Here is a 25,340-nt window from a genome sequence, read left to right as displayed (position 1 = left end):
ATAAGTTAAGTGCCCAGTGCTCCATAAAGCGACCCACACCTGACATGTACACCTGATTAGCATCATCGACGATGAGGAAAGTCTTTTCAGAATAAAAGTCCTCTGGGGCCAATGGACGCGTTCTAAACATTGAGGGGGACGTACCCCCTGCTCCCCCCCCTAACCTTAATCTACCCCTCTGGTTCGATGCTGTTTTCTCATTTCCTCATTCTGACTAACGAGTTAGGGTAACAGTATCTAACATGTATTCATGGTCTATATTTCTCTCTGCGCTGTATCTCATGTACTGGTTTGTAGGACTACAAGGTAAAAAACACATTTTACTACCGTATGTCTCTGATTATAATGTAGCCTATTGCTTTCGTTGTTAGAAGTTATCTGGTTAACGTGAACGCCCATTTAAAAAAGTTAATAAATATCATCGATGAGAGATGGGTGTTGTCCGAGATTGTATATCTCTATTTTGTTATAGCGTACAATATAGATTGAGCTCTCTATCGGTATAGGTTTAGGATTCAGCTATAAATGAATCACACATTCAAATAACAAACATAAAAACAACTTCTGAAAAGTCTTAAAACAACATAAATACAAATGTAACAGTAAGTAAGCATCTATTTTCTTTTGACTATATGTAAATAATTGAATGTAGCATTTTCTGTATATTGTATCTGTTTTTATTTGGTAGGCACATTTTAAAACCTTTGTAACGGATTCGAACGGACTGGATTTGGAAAATTGTGATTTATAGTTTTCATTATTCAATGTGACATTGCGTTAATGTATCAGTCTCGATAACTGGAAAATTGATATATATATATATTGATATATATTTATATAGTATTTATTAATGAATACACCATTATGTTTTACAGCCCAATATTATGTTTAAATACACATGAATCTTTAGCAGACTCTTTTATCTGAAGCCACTTGCCAGTGATGGCATATAATCAAAATAGCAAAGTTTACAGAAAGTTGTGTTTCTAATAGCCATTGTGGTCATTGTTTGTCGTGCTGCATGTACAGATATAGGCATCAGCTTAGGCACCCATGCTAAAGTTGACTAAAAAGAGGAATAAAAAAATCATCTTTTGGAAATTGATCTTAATACCTTAATCAAACAAATGAGGAAAAATCCAACCAATTTTCTTTGTGAATGAATAATGTATCGTAAATAAATAGATGTTCTCCATTAAAATACAGGGTGCATAAGTATACTATGCATCCTGATGAAGTCACCTAGGCCTTTGGAATTAAACTAGCCCCACATCACCACTTATCCTTCCCCATACCTAGAGATTGGCATGGTTCTCTTCAGTTAGCCTTCGTTTCGTCCTCAAATCTAATATTCTACTTATTTTTTTTAAACATGCAGTGAGAGGATGGATGCTGTACACTAATGAACAGGCTCAAGTGGGGTAGTGAAATCGAGCGCAACCTTCCTACAGAAATCTCTTACCTCTGATTGGTGGGTGGGCGTCTCCGGTTTGACAAAACCAAAAATTCAGCACGAGCGCACCTGACATAGGCCCCGTCCACACAGAGCCGATTTTTTGTGAAACCGCATAAGTCTTGTGCGTTTGGGCCGACCGGATCCGGTGCATCCGGTGCCCGAAAACTCACCTTTCTGAAACCAGGTCTGATGTAAATTATTTTAGTCTATGCTATTTCTGATGACATGTTTCAAACTATCACCAATTATGAATGATTTATTCTCCACATAATGGACAACACCATATAAGGTTTTATGATTTTGTAGATAGGTTAAAGACTACAAACATGACCACTTTTTCAATTTCTGCTAGAACCAAGACAGACCAACGGTTTAACTGGGTGCAGGCTTGAACATTAAATGACAGTTGACCACAAGGCGATTCTATCTATGCCTCTTCTTGAATTGCTTCATGTTTTAGTGAGCCGAGGCTTGTAATGGTGTGTAGCATGATAAGCATGATAAGCCGCAAGGAGCAGAAACTGTTGACAAGGGTGCTAGTTTTCAGTTTTAAAAAAACGCTGGCAGTATTTTATCAGCTGAGGGCGTTTTCATTTCCATAACAACGTGAACTAATCAACAAGTACAACATTTTTTAGACTAATACTATGAGACCCATAGTATCGGTCTAGTACATGTTGTACTTTTTTTGCATCACAAGTTTTATAGAAATGTCTGGGTCCCTGAATGTGAGGTGACATAGTTTAGTGCTCCAAAAACAGTGGTCTGTTTCTCATAGCATTAGGCTAGTAGGCCTACATATTGTACTGTACATGTACAATACGTACATGTTGTACTTGTTGATCTTTTTGCATCACAACTTTTATAAAAATGTATGTTGATACAATATTCCGATATTAGTAGAACAATATTTGTTTTGAAGTAGCCATTTTACTTTGTCTCCACATTTTGAGTATCCATTTTCCATATTTACCATGTATAGTTACTTAAAAAAAAAAGGGGGAAAATATGGTCATTTTTGAGTGAAAATGACCCAAAGGAAATTTAATATACCTCAAATTTGTTATTACAGTTCCCATCCATTCGATTATTCCTTCATCCAAACAGTCTTTTTTCCTTTCATAAATTTAGTGGTTCAGAACTGCAATATTTAGCTGTTACAAAATGTATGTGCTTTTCTGACAATAAACCAGCAGACTGTTCAAAAATATACAATGTGTTGGATTGATAGATAAATAGTTAGACTTACTCCCCACCAGAATAAATTTAGGATCTCAAACAGGTTACCCTAAAATGCAGCAGAATGCAGGAAATCAAATACTTCATATACCCTGTGGCTTCCTGGGGGCTGAGCCCCCCCAAAAGTCAGAACCTAGAATCGCCCCTGCTATTGGCTGGTTTGATTTGCATTGAGAAATCATTAGGCTAACTAACAGCTGCTAGGCTAACTGAAAATAACCTTTTTTTTCCTTTTCTTTTTTTACAATACAAACTCATAAAGCATATGACCAGATCATGACTATACATCAAATCATTTGTACATTTTAGGTCTAATATAGAAACATCCAGTATAATGATCTTTGGGAGCTTGTCTTTTTATATTTCATCCACTTCATCCATACTCCTGCCATTCTCATTCACACACACATACTCCCCTCATGCACACATGCACAGCTTTCCAATAATTCTTCCTACATACTTCCACAGTACACACTTTCTCACCCCTCCTCCACCCCACATCCAGGCACCAACCCATAGTTACACCCCCCATGCACCCAGCCTCTCCAATCGCCCCCCCCCCCCATACACACACACCACATTCATTGGTCATCACACATCACACATACTACAGGGCCTTTCCTTGATAGCTGGTGGATCTCATGGCTCCGCTCCTTTTAAAGCTTCATTGATTGTAGTCAATACATTATCAAATTGTTTTTGTGTATTGCTGTCTTGCGACATTGTCCTTTCGATATTGAAATGATATTTCATTAATCTTTTCCAATTTTCCAGGGATGGTGCTTCTTTATTTTTCCAATTTTGCAAAATTAACTTCTTATAAACCAGTGAGGAGAAAATCATTTGCCAACCCATTGAGTATCTTATATTTACAACATTTTGAAAGAGGCATATCTTTGGTGTGAACACCAACTCACGATTGCAGATTCTTGACATCCTCTTCTCAATATGGTCTCAGATTTTTCTAATTTTTCTACGAAACCAAAAGGCACGGATGAGGGAGTCACTTTGTGTGCTACATTTTAAACATTTATCTGAAGAGTTACTATCAAACTTATGTATTTTATCTCTGCTATAGTATATTGGTGTCATTACTTTGAATTGGATCAATCGTAGGTTTTCATTTGTAGTGACCTTATTTGTAAGTCGCAAACATTCCTACCACCTTCTCGCCGCATCTTCTGTATCCAAGTCTACATTCCATTTATTATATGTACTATACTTTTCGCGCGGGCATTGCGCGCACTCAACCTCTAGTTGTAATTAAACCCAATGCAATAATTTTGAAACCCCAGTCGATAATGTAACAAATTTCTGAGCGCATAATTTAATAACATTTTGTCTATAATTTTACAACGTATAACATTTGTTCACCACAAAGGACTCTTAAATTTTAATATTTTTTAACCATTCAGCGAACAAAAGGCAACAGGCTGATTATCATTTAGAGGGCCACTCAATGACATGCAGAACCGTCATCAACACGCCCACTGAAGTGTTGATGACGACTTTCTACTCCTATGGAAGAAATTAATGACTATATTCTAAGGCTAACCTTGATTATAATTAGGCCTATATATCTAATGGTAGAAAGCATCTAAAAACGTCTCCGGACTCTTATCTAGGACTTGGCACATCGTCAGGGAGTCTGGGGTCAGAGCGTGAGTTAGAGGCCAACACGTCACCAGAGGCTATGGGGTCCATGCGTGCTGACGTCAGCCCGGTGTTTTAGATTAGTGTTGCCAGCCACCCGCTTAAAGAAATTTATGACTGATCGGCCATGGGTGATCGTGGGCGGACACCTCAAACAAGAAACAACCTTGTATGTGAGGATAAAAAAGAGGCCGTGCTTTGCAAACTACTCGGCTTTGTTGTTGTCTTTGTAACGATAAAGTCTTTTTGTCATACTTGCTCCGGACCCCTCGATTTCTTTTGCTCTCTTAATTAGTTGAAGTGATAGAACGCGGTTATTTTCTACCACACTCCTCATTCACATATACATTAATATACATTTCCTACAGAGAAAATACTACCTCAGGGGAAGTATTATTCAGGAGATTTTCAGGGTTAGGGGGGGTTATATGTTATTCACACATACGGCCCATCAGGAGAATGTCAGGACTTACATGTGTGTCTGAAAGCAGCTAGTGTGTGAGCATTTAATCACATTATAAAATTAGTCAATTTACGGTAACAGGGGTAATTGTTCAACGGAAAGTGTAGTATACTATGCATGCAAATCAATTATTAAATAGCTTTTAATGTTATTCAGGGCTGAAAAGTGCATTGACATTTTAAAATGCAAGTCAACTACTATTGGTTAGTTGAAAATAATAATCGTCATTGAGATTAAACATCTCTTTCAGTGTCCTGGCCAAGACAGGCAGCAGTAGCCTACAGTCACACATAGCATACACACGAAACAGAAGAAAAATAAAACAACTAAAACTGTCCGCAGGGGGGAAGTAGGACATAAATATCGCATGACATTTCGGGAGGCTCAAGGAAGAGAGTAACATTAAGTTTGAGCCACAAAGAGTAAAGACATTTCGGTGTTGTAACCTGCGCGTGTGTCGCTGCGGTGTGTGCGCGTGCGTGTGTGTTCTTACCTGCGTGTGTGTTGATGGCGGCGTCTTACCTCGGCGAGTGTGTCGCTGCCTTTGTCTTGACGTGCGGTGTTTGCGCGTGCGTGTGTGTGTGCGCGCGCGTGTGTGTGCGTTTCCGTGTATGTGTCGCTGCCTTTGTCTTGACGCGCGGTGTGTGCGCGCGCGTGTGTGCGTTTCCGTATATGTGTGTCCGCATGTGTGCGTGCTTGCGGTGTGTACCAAATACCAAATTAGACAGGCAGGCTCTTATCCCATTGGTTGTCTTGTTCAGAAGCAAGACAACCATTAGCCTCTCGTTTTCTTTTTCTGACTAACGAGGACAACAGTAACATACATCTCTGCTCTATGTTTATCGCTGCTTTTTATCTGCTTAATTATTTGATTGTCGAACTACAAGGTAAAAACCAAACTTATTTTCTAGCATTTATTTCAGAAATGTGTAGCCAATTGCTTTCTTATAAATAGTTGATGCACATTTTAAATCAATATGTTATGAGTTGATACTCAAACACATCATCAAGCAGGCAACCTATTCTCCAGAGAGCAGCAATAGAAATCTTATTACGGTAAACTTTTGTTAGTCAGTTTGGCAGCATTGGGCCAGTGCTAGCCTTGTGAGTTCACAGAGACTTGTTTCCAGGTGGGTAGACAGTGATTGAACACCAAGGCTTTCCCACCAATACCTTCCATACCTCAAACTTATACAACCCATTATACCACAGGTCATACCAGTGATCCAACGACCGCTCCTCAAGGACCGGACAACAACCCAGCCACTGAGGGGGAGGTCCGCTTGGTCAATGGAGGGAATGTCCCCTGTTCAGGCAGGGTGGAGATCCTCCTCCAGGGCCGGTGGGCCACAGTTTGTGATGATCACTGGGACCTGGCCGATGCCCAGGTGGTGTGTAGACAGTTGGGCTGCGGGAAGGTGCTGTCTGCACCACATTGGGCCGCGTTTGGACCTGGCCAAGGGCCAATAGGGTTGGCTCATGTCTACTGCATTGGCAACGAATCTGAGCTCACACAGTGTGGCCACGGACTGTGGTCCCATGACTGTGGTCACCAGCAGGAAGCTGGTGTTGTCTGTGAAGGTAATAGATTTAACATGTGGCTACACACTACCTGCTTTGTCTCATGCTAAAATAACATGACACTAAATCTATGGCTTATTTTCCTGTCCAAGGAAAAGCTTCCGAAAAGCAAGTTATGAAAACATGCTTATTTTGTTTGTTATTTGAGGTTGTCTTCATTCAATGAATTCTTCAATCAACCCGTAGTCAAATGTTTTCCTTTTGTCGTAGCTGGCCCTCCAGTGAGACTGGTCAACGGTCTCTCCAACAACCCCTGTTCAGGCAGGGTGGAGGTTTTCTTCCAGGGTCAGTGGGGCACAGTTTGTGATGATGACTGGGACCTGAATGATGCCCAGGTGGTTTGTACACAGCTGGGCTGTGGCAGTGCCATGTCAGCCACCAACGAGGCATATTTTGGACAGGGAACAGGACCCATCTGGTTGGACGATGTCCACTGTGGAGGAAATGAAACGTCAATAACCAACTGTGATCATCAAGGGTTTAGTTCTCAGAACTGCAAACACGTTCAAGACGCTGGCATCATCTGTGATGGTAAACCTGCATTTAGTGTGTGTCTTTGTATGTGTGTGTGTGTGTGTGTGTGTGTGTGTGTGTCTTTGCCATTGTCTGTATGTGTGTTCATGTGTGTTCTTGGGAGTAGAAAAAGTTCCAGTGCTGAACAACAAACACACGCCCCTGTTGGAGGCATGGTTGCGTAGGAGTAATGACATGCACTCAGACGTATCACTGGAAAAGGTGGTCGCTGGGTTTGCCGATGCATGGGCTGTCAATACTTTAACTGTTATGTTTGTTATTTGAGGTTGTGTTCATGCCAATACTTCTTCAATCAACTGGTTCTTGTTGATATTTTTTCTCTTTTCATAGCTGCAACTCCAGTGAGACTGGTCAACGGTCTCTCCAACAACCCCTGTTCAGGCAGGGTGGAGATCCTCCTCTATGGCCGGTGGGCCACAATTTGTGATGATCACTGGGACCTGGCCGAAGCCCAGGTGGTGTGTACACAGTTGGGCTGTGGGAGGGTGCTGTCTGCACCACATGGGGCCACTTTTGGACCTGGACAAGGACCGATAGGGTTTGATGATGTCAACTGCAATGGCCACGAATCTGAGCTCACACAGTGTGGCCATGGGGGACTGTGGACCCACAACTGTGGTCACCAGCAGGACGCTGGAGTTGTCTGTGGAGGTAATATATTTAACATGTGGCTAAACATTATCTGCTTTGTCTTCTGCTAAAATAACATGACACTAAATCTATGGCTTATTTTCCTATCCAATAAATAATATCCCATTCTTCCAAAAGCATGTCATGAAAACATGCTTATTTTGTTTTTTATTTGAGGTTGTCTCCATTCAATGAATTCTTCAATCAACCCGTAGTCAAATGTTTTCCTTTTGTCGTAGCTGGCCCTCCAGTGAGACTGGTCAACGGTCTCTCCAACAACCCCTGTTCAGGCAGGGTGGAGGTTTTCCTCCAGGGTCAGTGGGGCACAGTTTGTGATGATGACTGGGACCTGAATGATGCCCAGGTGGTTTGTATGCAGCTGGGGTGTGGCAGTGCCATATCAGCCACCAACGAGGCATATTTTGGACAGGGAACAGGACCCATCTGGTTGGACGATGTCCACTGTGGAGGAAATGAAACGTCAATAACCGACTGTGATCAAGGGTTTGGTTCTCAGAACTGCAAACACGTTCAAGACGCTGGCATCATCTGTGACGGTAAAACTGCATTTAGTGTGCGTCTTTGTATGTGTGTGTGTGTGTTTGTGTGTGTGTTGTGGCAACCCCGGTCGTCGGCGGTTTTATTACGTGCAGCTCACTTAAAAGGGGAAATCATAAAGTAACTTAGATTCTTCCACAATGGGGCAAAAAGGGTGAGGCGTCTCCAGGCCCGGTTCGTCGGTGAGGTCGGCTGGGACATCGCTCCCGGCTTCTCCTGCTCAGTCTGCGACTGTCTCCAACTCGGCTCCCTCCTCATCTGTCGCGTGCCCGGTCCTTAAGGCACCTCTGCCGTCTCCCCTCCCCAGGTGATCCCAATGCCCATAATTGCCCCGGTCTGCTTGACGAGCCATCTAGCGCAGCCGCGCTGAACGGTACGTATCTCCCTCGGACTACCTGTCCGCAGAAAGGGCACTGTCCCGGGTGCGCTGTCCCGGGCGCTGTCCCGGGTGCCGTCGGGCGCTGTCCCGGGTGCCGCCCGACGGCGGGGGGTTGCCACACACCCCCACCCTCAGCAGCAAATCGGGGATTCCTCTGGTTAGTCCCAGTCAAGCGTCCCTCCGGGATAGTGCGTTCGCATTGGCGTGAGCTCGTCCTGGCCAATGGACCACCTGGAAATGAATGAACCAGCGCGTCACCCTGGCATTGGTGTCTTTGGCCATCACCATCCATTTCAGGTTGGCGTGGTCGGTGACGAGGGTAAAGCTGCGTCCAAGGAGGTAGTACCTGTGTTTCTCCAGGGTCCACTTGATTGCCAGCGCATCCTTCTCCACAGTCGAGTAGGACCTCTCCCTTGGCAGGAGTTTCCGGCTGATGAAGGTTACCGGGTGCTCTTCTCCTGACCGGAGCTGGGACAGAACAGCTCCCAGCCCCAGCTCAGATGCATTGGTCTGGACCACGGAGGGGAGGTTAAAGTCGGGGGTGAATAGTAGTGGCTCGTGCAGAGGGCCTGCCGTAGGCGTGAGAAGGCCTCCTCGACCTCCTCCGTCCACTCCACTCGGTCGGGTAGAGCCCTCCGTGTCAACTTGTGGAGGGGGCTGGCCAGTGGTGCGAATGTGGGGATGAACCGCTGGTAGTACCCGACGAGTCCAAGAAATGACTTCACCTGTTTTTTGGTTCGCGTCCTGGGCCAGGTCCGGATGGTCTGCACTTTTTCTTCTTGGGGTTTTACGTTGCCCATCCCGACTCGATAGCCCGGATAGGAGGCCTCTTCCAGGCCCAGGCTGCATTTTTTTGGGTTGGCTGTGAGACCGGCGGCCCGGAGTGCTCCCAGGACGGCTCGGAGGTGGTGTAGATGTAGGTCCCAGGTGCTGCTGTGTATGATGATGTCGTCAATGTATGCGGCGGCGTATTCCCGGTGGGCCCGAAGGACCCGGTCCATCATCCGCTGGAAGGTCGCGGGTGCGTCATGCACCTCAAACGGGAGGACAGTGTACTGGTAGAGCCCATCGGATGTGGCGAACGCCGTCTTCTCCCGGGCCCTCTGGGTGAGGGGGACCTGCCAGTATCCCTTTCTCAGATCTAGGGTGGATATGAACCGTGCCGGGCCCAGCGGTTCTATCAATTCATCTATCCGGGGCATGGGGTAGGCGTCGAAGGCCGATACCTCGTTCAACTTACGGAAGTTGTTGCAGAACCTGAATGTCCTGTCCGGTTTAGGGAACCAGAACCACCGGGCTGGACCAGGCGCTGTGGGACTCCTCTAGGACCCCCATCTGCAGCATGCTTGCGACATCTGCCCTGATGGCGGCGCGCCGTGCCTCCGGGATCCGGTAGGGGCGGAGGCGGACTCTGGCTCCCGGTTCCCTCAGGATGTCGTGGCTGGCAATTCTGGGCCTCCCGGGTCGCTCGAAGAAGACGTCGAGGTGCTGGAGCACCATCTCCCTCATGTCCTGGGATTGGCTCGGGCCCAGCAGCTCCCCCACTGGAACCTCGGAAATGGGAAGTCGAGCGGCCAGGGTCAGGAGAGCCGGGTCTCGCGGGGCGGTCTGTGGTTGCCACCGCATCAGCAGGTTGATGTGGTATATTTGGACAGCCTTGCGTCTTCCCAGTTGTCTCACCGGGTAGTTGATGTCGCTGACCTGGTCGATGATGTCACATGGCCCCTGCCATTTGGCCAGGAACTTGCATTCTGAGGTCGGGACGAGGACCTGGTCCCCCGGGTTGAAGGTGCGCAGCTGGGCCCCTCTGTTGTACACGCAGGTTGGGCTTGTTGGGCTCGGAACACCCGGGACATGAAACAAGAGCCTTGATCCGTCAGGATCTCCCTGACTATCCCTACCCTGCCCGCCTTGGTTGTGGCGGCGCGGAGAGGAACAGCCTCTGGGTAGCGGGTCGCGTAGTCTACCATGACTAAGATGTAGCGGTGGCCTCGGCTAGTTCTGGGAAGGGGGCCTACAATGTCACAAAAACCCGAGTCTGTCGAACGGGACTTCTATCAGTGGCATGGGGATGAGGGGATTCCGGATGAGGGCCTCAGGGCGGTGCGTTGGCCTTCGGGGCAAGCCCGGCAGTGGTCCTCTACGTCCTTTTTCACCCCAGGCCAGTAAATCCTGTTCAACATTCTGTCCCTAGTTTTGTCCATCCCAGATGAGCCCCCAGGAGGTGGGTGTGGGCGTGGAGCGACCAATTGTTCCGCCTCCTCTCCCACCCTCTCTACTATCCTATACAATAACCCCCCCCTCTTGTACTAAAATGTGGGTAATGCCGGCCACTTACCGAGTCCCGTGATATGCCGTCGTGGACCTGCACGTGTCCCCAGGCATTTCTGAGGGTGTCGTCCTCCAGCTGGGCGGTGGCGAACTGACCCCCCTGTCCGCGCCTCCCTCAACGGCCAGGGGGAAGTCGGAGAACTCGGTGAGGGATGGGCTCTACCTCTCATCTGGCGGGGGTGTCCGTTCGGAGGTGGTTATCGTGTTCGGTGTCCCCGACGGAAGGGAGTGGATGAGGCGTGTGGCTGGCGTTCTGCCTCTCTCGTGGGACTGTCGGGAGACTCGTCGCCATCAGAGTCTGACCGGGATGGCGCGGGATGGGCTGCCATATAGGCAGGCTGGCTACGCCCTTCGGGATTTGTACGGTGATCCAGTTCGTGGTACATGTCTCTGTTTGGCCATGGATGCACCCCACGTCGATACTCTGTCCGGGAGTTACGTCGGCCAGTCCGGGTCGGATCAACGTGACCACGCTCCCTCAGTCAAGGAGGGCGTGGGTGTTGTGCCGCCCCACCCATATCGGCGGTCTGGTGATACAGTTCTCTTGTGAGACCAGCAGGTTGTACGGAGACAGGCCCCTCCTCTCCGGTCGGACGGACTGGCCGTGGGCGTAAGCACGTCCCCTGCTCCAGGACAACGGCGTGCAAGGTGGCCCTTCTGGCCGCAGGTGTAGCACCTCCCCTCCTCTCTCGGGGTACAAGGGGCGGGGCCTCAGATGCTCGCGGTGGTCTGAGTCCGGTAGGTTGGGGCACGGCAGGGCGGGGCCTGGGGGCGCTGGGTCTCCGTCGTCCGTCCGCGTCGCTCGGTCCGCGTCTCTCCCCCTCCGGGAGGCGGGACTGTTTCTCCGCACAGCCGCTGGGTGCCTTGGTGGTTCTCCAGGAGCTCGACGAGGTCATTCACCAGCCCAGCGTTTGGCACCGGGGGGCAGAGATCGGATGCAGCGTCTATCACAAACCGTCCAGCAATGGGGGTCCATCTCCTTCTGCGAGCCACCGCTCGGCTAGGCGGATGAGGTGTGAAATCTGGCTTCTCACTGAGCCGAGCGGGTCGTAAGTCCAGTCATGGTACCGTTGTGCCTGGGCTTGGAGGCTGTGTCCATAATGAGCGAGGATGGCCCGCTTGAGCGTGGGAAATTGCCCCACCTGGAGGGGGGTGAGATCCCAGTAGGCTCGTTGGGCTTCCCCGGTCAGGAAGGGCGCTAGGATGTAGCCCCACTGGTCTGCTGGCCACTGTTCACGATCCCCGGTCCGTTCAAAGATCTCGAGGTACGCCCCGACGTCGTCGTCTGGACCCATCTTGGTAAGCCGCTTCGTGGGGGCGGCGTAAGCAGGTTCCCGACCGTGATCCCAATGCCCATAATTGCCCCAGTCTGCTTGATGAGCCATCTAGCGCAGCCGTGCTGAACGGTACGTATCTCCCTCGGACTACCTGTCCGCTGAAAGGGCGCTGTCCCGGGTGCTGCCGCGGTTTGTCCAAGCCCGACGGCGGGAGGTTGCAACAGTATGTGTGTTTGTGTGTGAGTGTGTGTGTCAGTGGCGGCGGGTGGAATGTATTTGAGGGGGGGCTGAATGTTTGCATTCCAATCCCCTGTAGTGGGGTCTGGGGGCATCGTCCCCCGGAAGATTTTTTTGAGATTTTCACAAACAAACGAAGCATTCTGGTGCATTCTGACAAAATAATAAAGGCAAAACAGAAAATTTACTTACAAAGAAGAATGGGGCCGGGGAACTAAGTTTTAAGTTAATTTATTTGCCTTGTAGAATTCAGCAACATTAAGAGTGCAGATACATCAACAAAAACTGTGAACTACACACAAGGTAACACTCTCTCTCTCTGTGTGAGTGAGTGAGTGAGTGAGTGAGAGAGAGATAGAGAGGTAAAGAGAATGGGTGTGTTACGGCCAAGCCATTGTGTTGGTAACTTCACTCATAAATATATCTACAGTCTGCATTAGTATGCATTTAGACAAATACTATGAAATATGAATTCCACAAAATTCATGTAAATGTGCAAACTTTTGTGTGTGGTTGTTCAAGACACACTTAAGGCATGATACCAACATAGGTTTGCAGAGGACAACATACAGTACAATATGCACACTGAAGGCCTGATGCCACCAAAGGTTTGCAGAGGACTATATACAGTATGTACACTGAATAGGTTTGCAGAGGACTATATACAGTATGTACACTTGAAAGTGGTGGGGGGGTTGTGAGGGTCTGTAACCAGCGTCCACCTCACGGGAAGGAGGGGGGGGGGGGGGGGGGGGGTGAGAGAGAACTATGCTCGTCTCTCTTTCTGACTGGCAAATTTCTCAATAACCCTTTTATTGAAATCTGGAATGTCCCGTGTGAGTTGTTTCTCTATAGATAGCATAGCCAGAGCATTGAGGCGATCTTGTGCCATAGTGTCCTTAAGGAAAGTCTTTATCCTCTTTAAGGTGGAGAAGCATCTCTCTGATTCTGCTGTTGACATTGGTGTGGTGATGAGGATCTTGAGGAGATTTACAGTTTCGCTGAATGTGTCTTGCAGGTTATTTCCCATTAGAACCTGAAATAGAGCCGGTGGTCCACTGCAGCCCTTGAGGTCCTCCCTCAAGGGCTCAAGGGATGCTCGTAGATCAGGGACAGTCTGGCTTCGTCCAACATGGGATAGGCATCCACCGTGGTTTCCAGCGCTGAATCTGGGAACTTTCTGCTGTGTTGTCACCTTGCAACAGAGTAGCACTGATGAGATGCTTTGTGAAAGAAAACCTCTCCTTGGCATGGCACATAATGGTGTCACAGACCTATGAAATACTAACCACAGAAAATTTCCCAGTTTAACAATGCAATAAAATCAGCATACTCGTACCAGTTAATTTTTTAGTAAAGCATACAGTAATAATTAAAAAGCATAAATGTGGGAAAAAAAGACAATGTCTGCATTCTCCAGTAGATATACAGTATACATAGTATGTCTAATAATGACAACTCTGAATACAAAAATGTGCAAACAAACACAAATACATATAGGCTAGTGGAATACAGAAATAGAAGTTGCTTACCTCTAGCATGGCTAGCTTCACAGTTGTTCATATGCACTCTTGCTCGCTCGTGTTTTTTTTATCCGTTCTGACAGATGTTTCAGGTCTGTCACCCCTGTCTGTGTCCACAAACTATCACACGCACTTGTTTTAAAAAGTATACAAGGAAAGCAAAAAATTGCACTGGCATACCCACAGCTAGTTAGCCAAGCCTTTAGATCAAACCAACCTCTGGAAAACTCTCTTGTAGGCTCTATCCTTTTCTCTTGCTTGTTGGGTAATGTTCACTTCTGGCTTGTCTGGTCCGAGTTCTTTTACTTTACTTTCGAAGGGATTCATAAGCAAAGACTTAACTGAATTTGAGGCTAGCTGAACTCACAGGGAAACAGTGGTAGCAGTAATCGAAGTCGCCATGTTGCTCATCTCTGAGGTAATGGCAAATGCGCGCGGTTACGTGCAGTGGACGGTGCACTGCGTTGGGGGCTATATTTTCATAGCCCACAAGCCATACAATTCGGCAACACTGATTGGCGAAATTATGTACTTTTCTGCTTAGCAACCGGGGAACCATTGGCTAAAGATTCAGGCTTGTTGTGCTGAGCGAACTGTAGCCCCAGGGAAGACACCTAAATTGTACATGAAAGTGAATGAAGATATAATTATGGAGGATTCTAAAGATATTCTAAAGTAAATTCATTATTTGAATTCCATTAACATAGATTATTTTTCAAAATGAGAAAGATTATTAAAAGATACATAAATTAAAAAATAAAAATAAAACAGGGAGGCAGGTCGGCGGAAGGGCGGCGCTCCAGCGTCTTCTATAGGCGAACTACCACTGGTGTGTGTGTGTGTGTGTGTTGTGTGTGTGTGTGTGTGTGTGTGTGTGTGTGTGTGTGTGTGTGTGTGTGAGTGTGTCTCTGTGTGTGTGTATGTGGGTCATTCCTAGTATTCGGTGCCATTTGAGTCCCCATAGCCTAATATGGTATATTTTTTGTAAAAATTGGCCAATACTCATTTTTAAAAGCTCATCTTATATAGTTAAACCCCCTCTACCGTAGAACACAACAGTATGTCCCCAGGATTAATTGCATTTAAAATAATTCCTCCAACTTTAGCACAAACAACTAAACTGCCATGTCCCCAATCGTGTTTGCTCAACTTCACTTACAAATATAATTAATAAAAATCAAAGAATTCTACATTTGTCATTATTGTTGTATAGCTTTGGTTATAATATTCCTTACCAAATGTTATTTTTTGTGATTAAAACATTTTTAAGACTTTAAGTATTTAAAATATGTTGTGTCCCTGAATCGACTGTCCCCCCTGTTACTCTGATGCAAGTCCCCCTGAACACCCCCCTCCGACTATCCCTCTAGTCACATGACTCAACAAGTAACATTACTTTTTGGAGAGAAATCATCTACAAGAAGCAGAGTAAGTATCACTCTTTAATCAACCTTTTTTTCAATGTTTTAGAAAGCTTGACTGATGCGGTAAAGCATAACATGTCCACCCTGTTATGCTTATAAATAGTGGAAACTGATCCTTTTTTGTAATTTTGAAAATATGGTTAAAAAACATGTTAAAAATCCTCCTCAGTGGTCAACATTAGCTAGCTTCTTCTGCATCACATGAGTAGTAATAGCTAAATTTAGCATAAAATGTCCCCCCTGTTACTGTCCCCCCTGTTACTGTTTTACACAGTAACAGGGGGGACACATAGTAACAGGGTAGATGTAAGAGGGCTAGATGAATAAGTGTTTCCAGTTTGTATTGGATTTTTTATACATTATTATGCCTTTTTTGTTCCATACTTCCATAAGATTCCATACGATTTTTTTAAAATGGTTTGCATGTAATTATCAGGGAATGGCGCCGTTGTCTGCCGCAGAAAAGCAACGGCGCTACAGGGCTCGTCGGGATGTAGACCATAAAAGACGGCAGCAATACCTCAATAAAGAGAAGGAGAGGTGGAGAAAGGACATTGATGAAGGGAGAAAAAAGAAAGTGTCAGACCTAAGCGAAAGAGAGAAGAGAGCAGTAAGAAAGAAATGGCGAGAAAGAAAGAGAAAGCTGAGGAAAAATGACAGAGCCAGGACGACCTTTCAGTCAATGAACACTCCTCCTACAAGTCCAGAAAAGGTCAACAATCACTGTGAAGAAAAATGTGATGACAACAGAGGATGAACTTGTAAGTGAATTTCATGACAGGCTGTTTAGATTTAGGCGACACATCTTTAATATCAGGTGGCAGTACGGGGCCTACAGACAGCTCAGAGAAAACTTGAGGAACAACGAATGACTACTACATGTAGATTTCAGTGAGAACTACTCCTGTAAGTATTCTCAAGAAATTCAATCGGTCCATTTTGGAGGGTCACATCAGCAAGCAACCCTACATACAGGAGTGCTGTACACTGCAGCTGAGCAGTCCCCAGTGACGTTCTGCTCCATCTCGCCTTCTAGGCGGCACGATCCCCCAGCTATCTGGGCCCACCTCGACCCTGTGTTAGACATGGTGAGGGAGAGATACCCTCTGATTAATCGCCTTCATGTCTTCAGTGACGGCCCAGCTACACAATACAAACAGAAGGGAAACTTTAGGGAAAGGCTTTAAAGATATCAGCTGGAACTTTTTTGAGGCCAGCCATGGAAAGGGAGCTCCAGATGGTGTCGGGGGTACCCTTAAAAGATCAGCTGACCAAATCGTCCGCCATGGAGGAGATATCCCCAACGCAGAGGCTATGCTCTACCAGTTGAGGAGCGTGGGTACTTCGGTGGAACTTTTTTTTGTGGGAGAAGGAGATGTTGAGAGGAAAGTGCAGGAAATGATGGAAGCGCCCCCACTTGTTCCTGTCAAAGGAACAATGAAAATCCACCAAGTCATCAGTTTCTCTCCAGGGACAATTAAATACCGGGACATAACTTGCCTTTGTCAGGCAGACAAAGGTTTACTGGATTGTGCCTGCTATGGGATAAAGGAGGTGAGCCTGGGAGAAGAGGCAAGCCTGCAGTGCACTGAAGAGCCTTCACGGCCTGAGGCCATCATGAAAGAAAACATTGGGCAGTGGTGCATTGTCAAATATGATGGTGAACCCTACCCAGGAATCATCCTGGAAGTTGAAGAAGACGTAAGAGTAAAATGCATGCATAAGAATGGGATCAACAAGTTCTACTGGCCAGGTCCACGAGAGGACATTAGCTGGTACAGAGATGACCAGATTGTGTGCCTGATGAAAGAGCCACAACCTTTGAATAAGAGGTCTGTCCAGCTAGAGAAGGAAGTGTGGAAGTTCCTAGAAAACCTGGGTTGCTGGTCTGATAAATAGTTTGCTGTTGCCACAACAACTATGAGGTCAAAGACTGAAAAATGTTCCTGATGTTTCTTTTGGGTGTGCAGTACATTTGATGGTTGAAGTGTGTGTGTGTGTGTGTGTGTGTGTGTGTGTGTGTGTGTGTGGGGGGGGGGGGGGGCGTGTTATTTTGCTGTTGCTGATTTGCTATATAGGTTTGGGGCAGTTATCCTCATTAATGGGTTGTTAGTGAAGATCATTTGTACATTATCAATGTTTATGTGAATGTTCTAAGGTAAATTAACTGCCTTTCTTTCATGAAATATATATTGTGATGTCCACCCTGTTACGTCCTGTACACCCTGTTACTCTTCTGTCCACCCTGTTACCTGTGTGTTTATTGATAATAATTAAATGAAATCATCAAAAAATATGTTTATCTTTGTGGTTGCTTAAAGGGAGTAAATTGACTAAATTAAATTACTAAAAAAATGGGCCAAATCCCATTAAAATTCCTTTTTATACTAAAAGAAATGTGTTGAAATTACATTGTGTCCTAAAATAACACATGTCTTTTCTCAAGATAATGCTTGTTTATGAGTTTTTGTTAAAATACATTTGCAGGGTTAAATAAGGGACATTATATCTCTAAGAAAATGTAAATTTTATAACAGCTGCGAATTCAAATCATTTTTTAATAGAAATGAGAATGTCCCGTAACAGGGTGGACATTTGGTTTATGTTAGGTGTGAAGAATTTGGTCAAAATTATTAAAATATAATATCCTGAGCTGGACCAATATATTTTTCTTATAATTTAACATGCCCTCCTTCAGATGATAAGATAAAATCATGGAACATTTTAAAGTTTTTGATAGAAAGTTACCAGACTGAAATGGCACCGAATAGTAGGAATGACCCATGTGCGTTTTTGGGATTAAAAAAAGATCCAGTGCTGAACAACAAAGACTCGCCCCTTTTGGAGGAATAGTTGCGTTGGAGTAATGACATGCACTCAGACGTATCACTGGAAAAGGTGGTCGCTGGGTTTACCGATGCATGGCCTGTCAATACTTTAACTGTTATGTTTGTTATTTGAGGTGGTGTTCATGCCAATACTTCTTCAATTAACTCGTTCTTGTTGATATTTTTTCTCTTTTCATAGCTGCAACTCCAGTGAGACTGGTCAATGGTACCTCCAACAACCCCTGTTCAGGCAGGGTGGAGATCCTCCTCTATGGCCGGTGGGCCACAGTTTGTGATGATCACTGGGACCTGGCCGATGCCCAGGTGGTGTGTAGACAGATGGGCTGTGGGAGGGTGCTGTCTGCACCACCTAGGGCCACTTTTGGACCTGGCCAAGGGCCAATAGGGTTTGATGATGTCAACTGCAATGGTTATGAATCTAAGCTCACACAGTGTGGCCACAGAGGACTGTGGACCCACAACTGTGGTCACCAGCAGGATGCTGGAGTTGTCTGTGAAGGTAATACATTTAAAGTGTGGCTACACATTATATGCTTTGTCTTCTGCTAAAAGAACATAATAAAAATACACACATTGAGTGTCTTTCTCAGGGACACATCAACACTCAGCTAGGAGGAGCTGGGTATCGAACTAGCAACCTTTCGGTTACAAGACAACTGCTCTACCTTAATACATGCTTATTTTTTTTGTTCGCTGATGTTGTCTTTATTCAATGAATTCCTCAATCAACCCGTAGTCAAATGTTTTCCTTTTGTCGTAGCTGCCTCTCCAGTGAGACTGGTCAACGGTCTCTCCAACAACCCCTGTTCAGGCAGGGTGGAGGTCTTCCTCCAGGGTCAGTGGGGCACAGTTTGTGATGATGACTGGGACCTGAATGATGCCCAGGTTGTTTGTACACAACTGGGCTGTGGCAGTGCCATATCAGCCACCAACGAGGCATATTTTGGACAGGGAACAGGACCCATCTGGTTGGACGATGTCCACTGTGGAGGAAATGAAACGTCAATAACCGACTGTGAACATCAAAGGTTTGGTTCTCAGAACTGCAAACACGTTCAAGACGCTGGCATCATCTGTGATGGTAAACCTGCATTTAGGTTGTGTCTTTGTATCTATGCGTGTGTGTGTGTGTGTGTGTGTGTGCGTGTGTTTGTGTGTTTGTGTGTGTGTGTGTGTGTGTGAGTGAGCTTGTGTTTGTGTGTGTGTGTTTGTGAGAGTGTGTGTGTGTGTGTGTGCGTGTTTGTGTTTGTGTGTGTGTGTGTCTTTGTCATTGTCTTTATTTGTGTATGTGTGTTTTGGGGAGTAAAAAAAGATCCAGTGCTGAACAACAAACACACGCCCCTGTTGGAGGCATAGTTTCGTAGGAGTAATGACATGCACTCAGACGTATCACTGGAAAAGGTGGTTGCTGGGTTTGCCGATGCATGGGCTGTCAATACTTTTCAACTGTTATGTTTGTTATTTGAGGTTGTCTTCATGCCAGTACTTCTTCAATCAACTCATTCTTGTTGATATTTTTTCTCTTTTCATAGCTGCCCCTCCAGTGAGACTGGTCAACGGTCTCTCCAACAACTCCTGTTCAGGCAGGGTGGAGATCCTCCTCTATGGCCAGTGGGCCACAGTTTGTGATGATGGCTGGGACCCGGTCGATGCCGAGGTAGTGTGTAGACAGTTAGGCTGCGGAAGGTTGCTGTCCGTACAACGTGGTGCCAGTTTTGGACCCGGTCAAGGGCGTATTGGGTTGACTAATGTCAACTGCAAAGGCCAAGAATCTGAGCTCACACAGTGTGGCCACAGAGGACTGTGGACCCACAACTGTGGTCACCAGGAGGACGCTGGTGTTGTCTGTGAAGGTAATACATTAATGAACTTGGGGCTACACATTATCGCTTTTTCTTTATTTAGACCAGGGGTGTCCAAACTTTTTTCACTGAGGGCCACATACAGAAAAAGCTACGAAGGGCCGGGCCACTTGGCAAAAATAACACATTTTTAACCGTATGAAACCACAATAACTTGATGCATTTATATCTTTGTTTATAGATGACGTATTTATTATTTTTAACCAGTTAAATCAGGGCTTTTCTGTCCGTCTCTGTAACACCCCGAAAAGGGGAGAAGTAAATAATTCTCTTTCAACAGTATTTACATAGGTACATTGTTTTCGAAAAGAAAGTATTAAAGGCAGAAAATATACAACTTCTTCACATTCAAAAAGTGAACTCAACAGTCTTATTGTTTTCTATACTTGTTTAGTAAAAGCAAATGTAACATGTAAGTATTACTATACAAACTCAAATGAAGTGCAAAGAAATAAAATAAATATTACATGTAGACATGTACCATTCGTGTGTAATTTCCATTTTTTTTTCATTTTTTCTCACCCTAATGCGCTGGCTCATACTGTATTAACATATGAATGCTGTGTAATATATTTTTAACTTGCCTATAGTGGGAAAAAGCATTACACTCAGTGGGAGCAGTGATGCTGCACTTTGGACTGAAGAATAGCTGGCAGGTCCAGCGTAAGTTTGGTGGTTGAGATGCGAAGGACATTACAGAGATGGCTGTCTGTCATTTTGCTTCTCAAGCAGCTTTTGTTCATTCTTTTTGCGTGGCGCGTCATCATAGGAAACTTGGCCTTTTCCAAGCTCCGGTAGAAGTCGGGTAGGGAGAGAAGCTGGTGCTGATATCCTCAGATGGTCATCACACTGCATTTCGATCAGTTCCATCTGCAGACTCTCTTGCACGTCTTCTGCGGCCATCAGGAAGGGAGTCGAGAACAGCTTTATTTCTTTTTCAATGTTAGAAAAATCTTGGAAACGACGACTGAACTCTGTCATGAGAGTTGCGATCAGACATGTATTTATCCTTTTTAGCAGAAATATTTGCCTCTGGAAAAGCAGCATTGATTTCTGACAGCATGGGGAAATGCGCAACATTGAAGTTACGTAGTTGTGTCTCAAAGAGACGGAGCTTGACACAGAATGCTTTCATGTGCGCATACAGTTGTGGCACAAGTTGGTCTTTTCCTTGTAGGCTCTTGTTCAGTGTGTTGAGATGGGCTGTAACATTGACTAAAAAAGCAAGGGCTGCCAACCAAAGAGGGTCATTCAGCTCAGGAAGAGGTCGGTCCTTCTCTTTCAAAAATTGGTTGATTTCCGACCTCGGTGAATAAAACCGCTTCAGCACTGCGCCGCGACTAAGCCAGCGCACTTCCGAATGGTAGAGTAGGTCCCCGTATTCAGCATGTACATCAGACAGGAAAGCTTGGAATTCTCTGTGGTAGAGCCCTCGTGCTCTAATAATGTTGACGGTTTTCACAACCGTGTTCATCACATCGCCAAGCTGGACTGTCTTGGCACGGAGGGCTTCCTGGTGGGCGATACAGTGCATTTTAACAGCGCCGCCTCCACACTCTCGGACCTTTGCGCACACCAAAGAGGCCATTCCTTTACGCTCGCCTCTCATAGTTGTCTTAGTTGTTACTCCACACATCTTGTCCCATTTAAGTCTGGTCTTCTCAATTGCATCTGACACAGCTTCAAACATGTCAGTTCCCGTTGTTGTGCCCTTTTAACTCCTCAGATCAAGCAGCTCCTCCGTAGTGCAAGAGTTGTCATCAACTCCCCTCAAAAATATCAATAGCTGAGCGGTGTCGGTGGCATCTGTGCTGGCCGAGTCTGATTGGTCTCTGGGGCAGTATGCACAGGTTAAACCAGCCATCAACACACACCCAGAGAGAGATCTCCTCTCGACATTCTCCTGTATTGGGCCCCAGTCTAGCTAAGGTCCATGCTACAAGCCCCCTAGGTGGCAGCAACAGTCCTAGGTGTCTTCTATTGGCCTCCTCCAGACAACGGACACAGGGGGTAATGTTGCATACATCTTGCAGCGGATGATTCATTGTGTGGAGATGCCTGGTTTAACCTGTGCACCCTGATTACTCATTGTGCAACAGGTTTGCAGTCTCACCCAGACACAGAGTCCAATGAGACCTGACCTGGTCCACCCCCTCATTGGACAAATGTCTTCTCGGGAAGCATGCCCCCGAAAAAACAGATTTGTCTTTAGTGGGCCCTATTCTGGCTCACCCCTGAGGGAGCCTGAGCCTTGTGGGTGTAGTCATGGACCACCAGCAGGCGATCCCTCAGCCTGCGGAAATAGTCCATAGCCGCACCCCCAGCGATCTCAGGCTCAGGCGGGGACCCGAACACCAGAGCCAATACGTCACATAGGCCACGCCTACTTGCTACAACCGCGGAGCGGGAGTCAGCGCAGGCCAGGATCCCACGGCAGCCCCGTTGGCAGCCCCGTGTCTGGAAGACAGGTCGGCCGTGGGTCGCTCCACGCGCGTGTTCAATACCACTCCCCTCCTTTTGCTTCATAGTTACCATACCGAAATACTTTAACAAATAAAGTGTGTTAAAAGTGATCCGGTTCAGACTACTTTCTTCAGAAACATGGCAATACATATAAACAATCTTTGACATCAACATTTTTCAATTAGGCTAATCGTTTGCATGTTTGTGCTGTGTATAGCCTACGTGTGTGTACGCTTATCTTACAGTTCCGACCTGCCTAAGCACGTCAAAATAGCAACACCAACTGTGATATCCGCTAGGGCACTTAGACCAGGATTTTTTCGGTCAGTGGTGCAATTGCAAAATCGATTACTAAGATAGCACCATGTATCATTTGCGCCGGAACACGCCTCTGCTTTTCGCCGACACGCCTCTCAGGGCGCAAGTGTAGTGGCGCAAGTTTGCTGCGGAAGTAAATCAGCTTTGCGCCGTGTGCAAACTAGCAACGATACATGCGTCGGTGTAGAAAGTAAATTGCGTTGGGTGCAAAATAGGGCCCATTGTGTCTATTAAGATAATTTTTGCTGGAGGTCCCACAGTGAGATTGTTGGAAGAAAATCTAAAAATCTCTTAGAATAATGGTCAAGATATCTTACAGTCTTGTTTACTATGTTGCCTGCCAACCTCTTCATTTTGTTTGTCTGCTATTACAACAAATAAGGCTGCCTGCCTTATTTGCTGTCGTAGAGACGAACAGTTGTAGTTCGCTATGGACCTGTCTGACAATTGAAGGGGGTGATATTTTGAGTGTAATTAGCCATTGCAAGCCGGCAGAATTTCAAACGGCTTTTAATGGCTAATTAAACTCACAAGTGGTGGCATATTATCACCCCTTTAAAAACCTATTCAAAATGAATACCTATTCAAATCAAAATTGTGCAATATTCAATCAATCACAATTCCACTTCAAAATGTGAGAATTGTAACTATGTATGCATATAGTGGCCATCCCCCTTTAGAAATGTGCAAAATTTTCGGTTAATTTCCACAAAAATGAAATTCAAATGCTGAACGCTATAAGGACATTTGCTCTTGAGCTGCGACTCGGATTCAATCCGAATCGCTTGGGGGCCCTTACCTCACTGCCCCCTATCCTACTGATGCTTCACTGGTCACTGTCAATTGTTGCCATCCATGCATTGCGATAGTAAGAATTTACAATCACCACTGCTTTGGTTGTTTGGTAAGTGAAAATAAGCCGAGTGGCCCGGTTGGATGAGGTTGATGGATCAGCAACTCATCCCTGTTGAATTCCGTCCTCTGTTTTTATCTGTTGACAGGTATTTCTGACAACCAAAACTATGTGAAATTAAATATCCTCTGTCGGTCGGCCTTCATCATTCCCATCATCATTCTGGTCATTTTTTATTGCTGGAGGAAAAAGAGTGAGTCACATTAGTCCACAGTTTGAACTAAATGGAACCTTACTCTCATGCAGATTTATACATACGTTTTGTGTCTGTGCCTTTCTTCAATAGAGCATCATACAGAAAACCTTGTGTCTGAACAGGCAAGCTGATTTCCTCAAATTATACTCTCCAAATATGTTGCTATTCACGTTTATTACCTCCGATAACTATTCTTTGAATTCCCAAATGTAAACGTTGAACCGCTTTAAATATTGAACATATCAATAAAACAGAAAATGTTGTTTATAACATAATTAAACAACAAAATGCACGTACATGACATTCTCTTCCCAGAGTCCAAACTGTGACCAAGCTGCCACCATCTCTCTGAATGTGAGTCTGATGGGACCCCCTCCTCTCGCTTTGGAACCCACTGACATAGAACTCAACCCCATAATCGCCTAGGAGGCTCTATGGGAGAAATTGACTGTAGGTTTAAAGTAAGTATCAGCATTATCTTGCCTACATGAATGAAATAAGTGTGGAAAAGCACAGTCAACGAAGGCCTACATTCCGAGGGTTACGACATGTCCCTCATCCACAGCTTCTGCTGCCCCTGAGATGAACCCCGGTTACTGAGCTGACTCCAAGTGGACCCCTTAAAGCTGTGAACCCCTCTATTCCTGGCTCACCTCATCCTGACAGGAAGACAGGGGGAGGGCTTTATGACAGCCACAATGAACAAAGGAGCCCCCTTCATTCTTCCTCGCACTTTACTTAGAATGACTTGTATGTTAAGGTTAATATTACTAGTTAATGTTACAATCAAAGACCGCCTGCGTTATGATTGTATTCCAAAATCACATATGTTGCTTTTTCATTTGAATGCATGCTTATTGTCTTAGTAGAAGGGATTGTCATTGTTCTCGTGCATGTCACATCTTTATGTTAACCCATACATGTGGTAAAGGGGTTTGTTTTCTGTGATTATACGTGGATACTTTACTCAAGATTGTGTTTGTCACACATGGCCCGATGCATCGGGTGTTGTGATTGGCCAGTGCATGTAAGAGGTATCCACACATTTTGTGAATATTACATGAAGCCTGATGCCTTTGCAAACCAACTCAGGTTTTGCGCTTGTGTCTTTATCTTTCAAACTTCAGCTTTCTCAACCTCTATTTTTTCTGTTAAAGTGTTTATCCATGACAGCTGCTGGTTCAATCCCTGGTTACTGTTGTTAAGGTGTCCTTGTGTGTGTGTGTGTGTGTGTGTGTGTGTGTGTGTGCATGCGTGCGTGCGTGTGTATATATATATATACAGTGGGGCAAAAAAGTATTTAGTCAGCCACCAATTGTGTAAGTTCTCCCACTTAAAAAGATAAGAGAGGCCTGTAATTTTCATCATAGGTATACCTCAGCTATGAGAGACAAAATGAAAAAAGAAAATCTAGAAAATCACATTGTCTGATTTTTAAAGAATTTATTTGCAAA

The 25,340-nt window shown here is 45.5% G+C and overlaps 1 protein-coding gene across 1 annotated transcript; it reads left to right on the top strand.

Annotated features, from left to right (window-relative positions):
• Positions 1 to 222: 222 nt before the first annotated feature.
• LOC307085657 (scavenger receptor cysteine-rich domain-containing protein DMBT1-like) lies at positions 223 to 24,087 on the top strand. The gene is made up of 10 exons (XM_079750523.1): positions 223 to 306; positions 6,024 to 6,392; positions 6,603 to 6,923; positions 7,257 to 7,577; positions 7,796 to 8,113; positions 18,313 to 18,633; positions 18,895 to 19,215; positions 19,667 to 19,987; positions 23,779 to 23,883; positions 23,977 to 24,087. The coding sequence occupies exons 1-10, from the start codon at positions 243 to 245 to the stop codon at positions 24,015 to 24,017; spliced, it is 2,502 nt and encodes an 833-aa protein (XP_079606649.1). The 5' UTR covers positions 223 to 242; the 3' UTR covers positions 24,018 to 24,087.
• The last annotated feature ends 1,253 nt before the right edge of the window (positions 24,088 to 25,340 follow it).

This window comes from Pollachius pollachius (assembly GCF_949987615.1).
Source record: "Pollachius pollachius genome assembly, chromosome: 14".
NCBI lineage: Eukaryota > Metazoa > Chordata > Actinopteri > Gadiformes > Gadidae > Pollachius > Pollachius pollachius.
The sequence above is the reverse complement of the archived record's forward strand: the minus strand, read 5'-3'. Positions and strand labels throughout refer to the sequence as shown.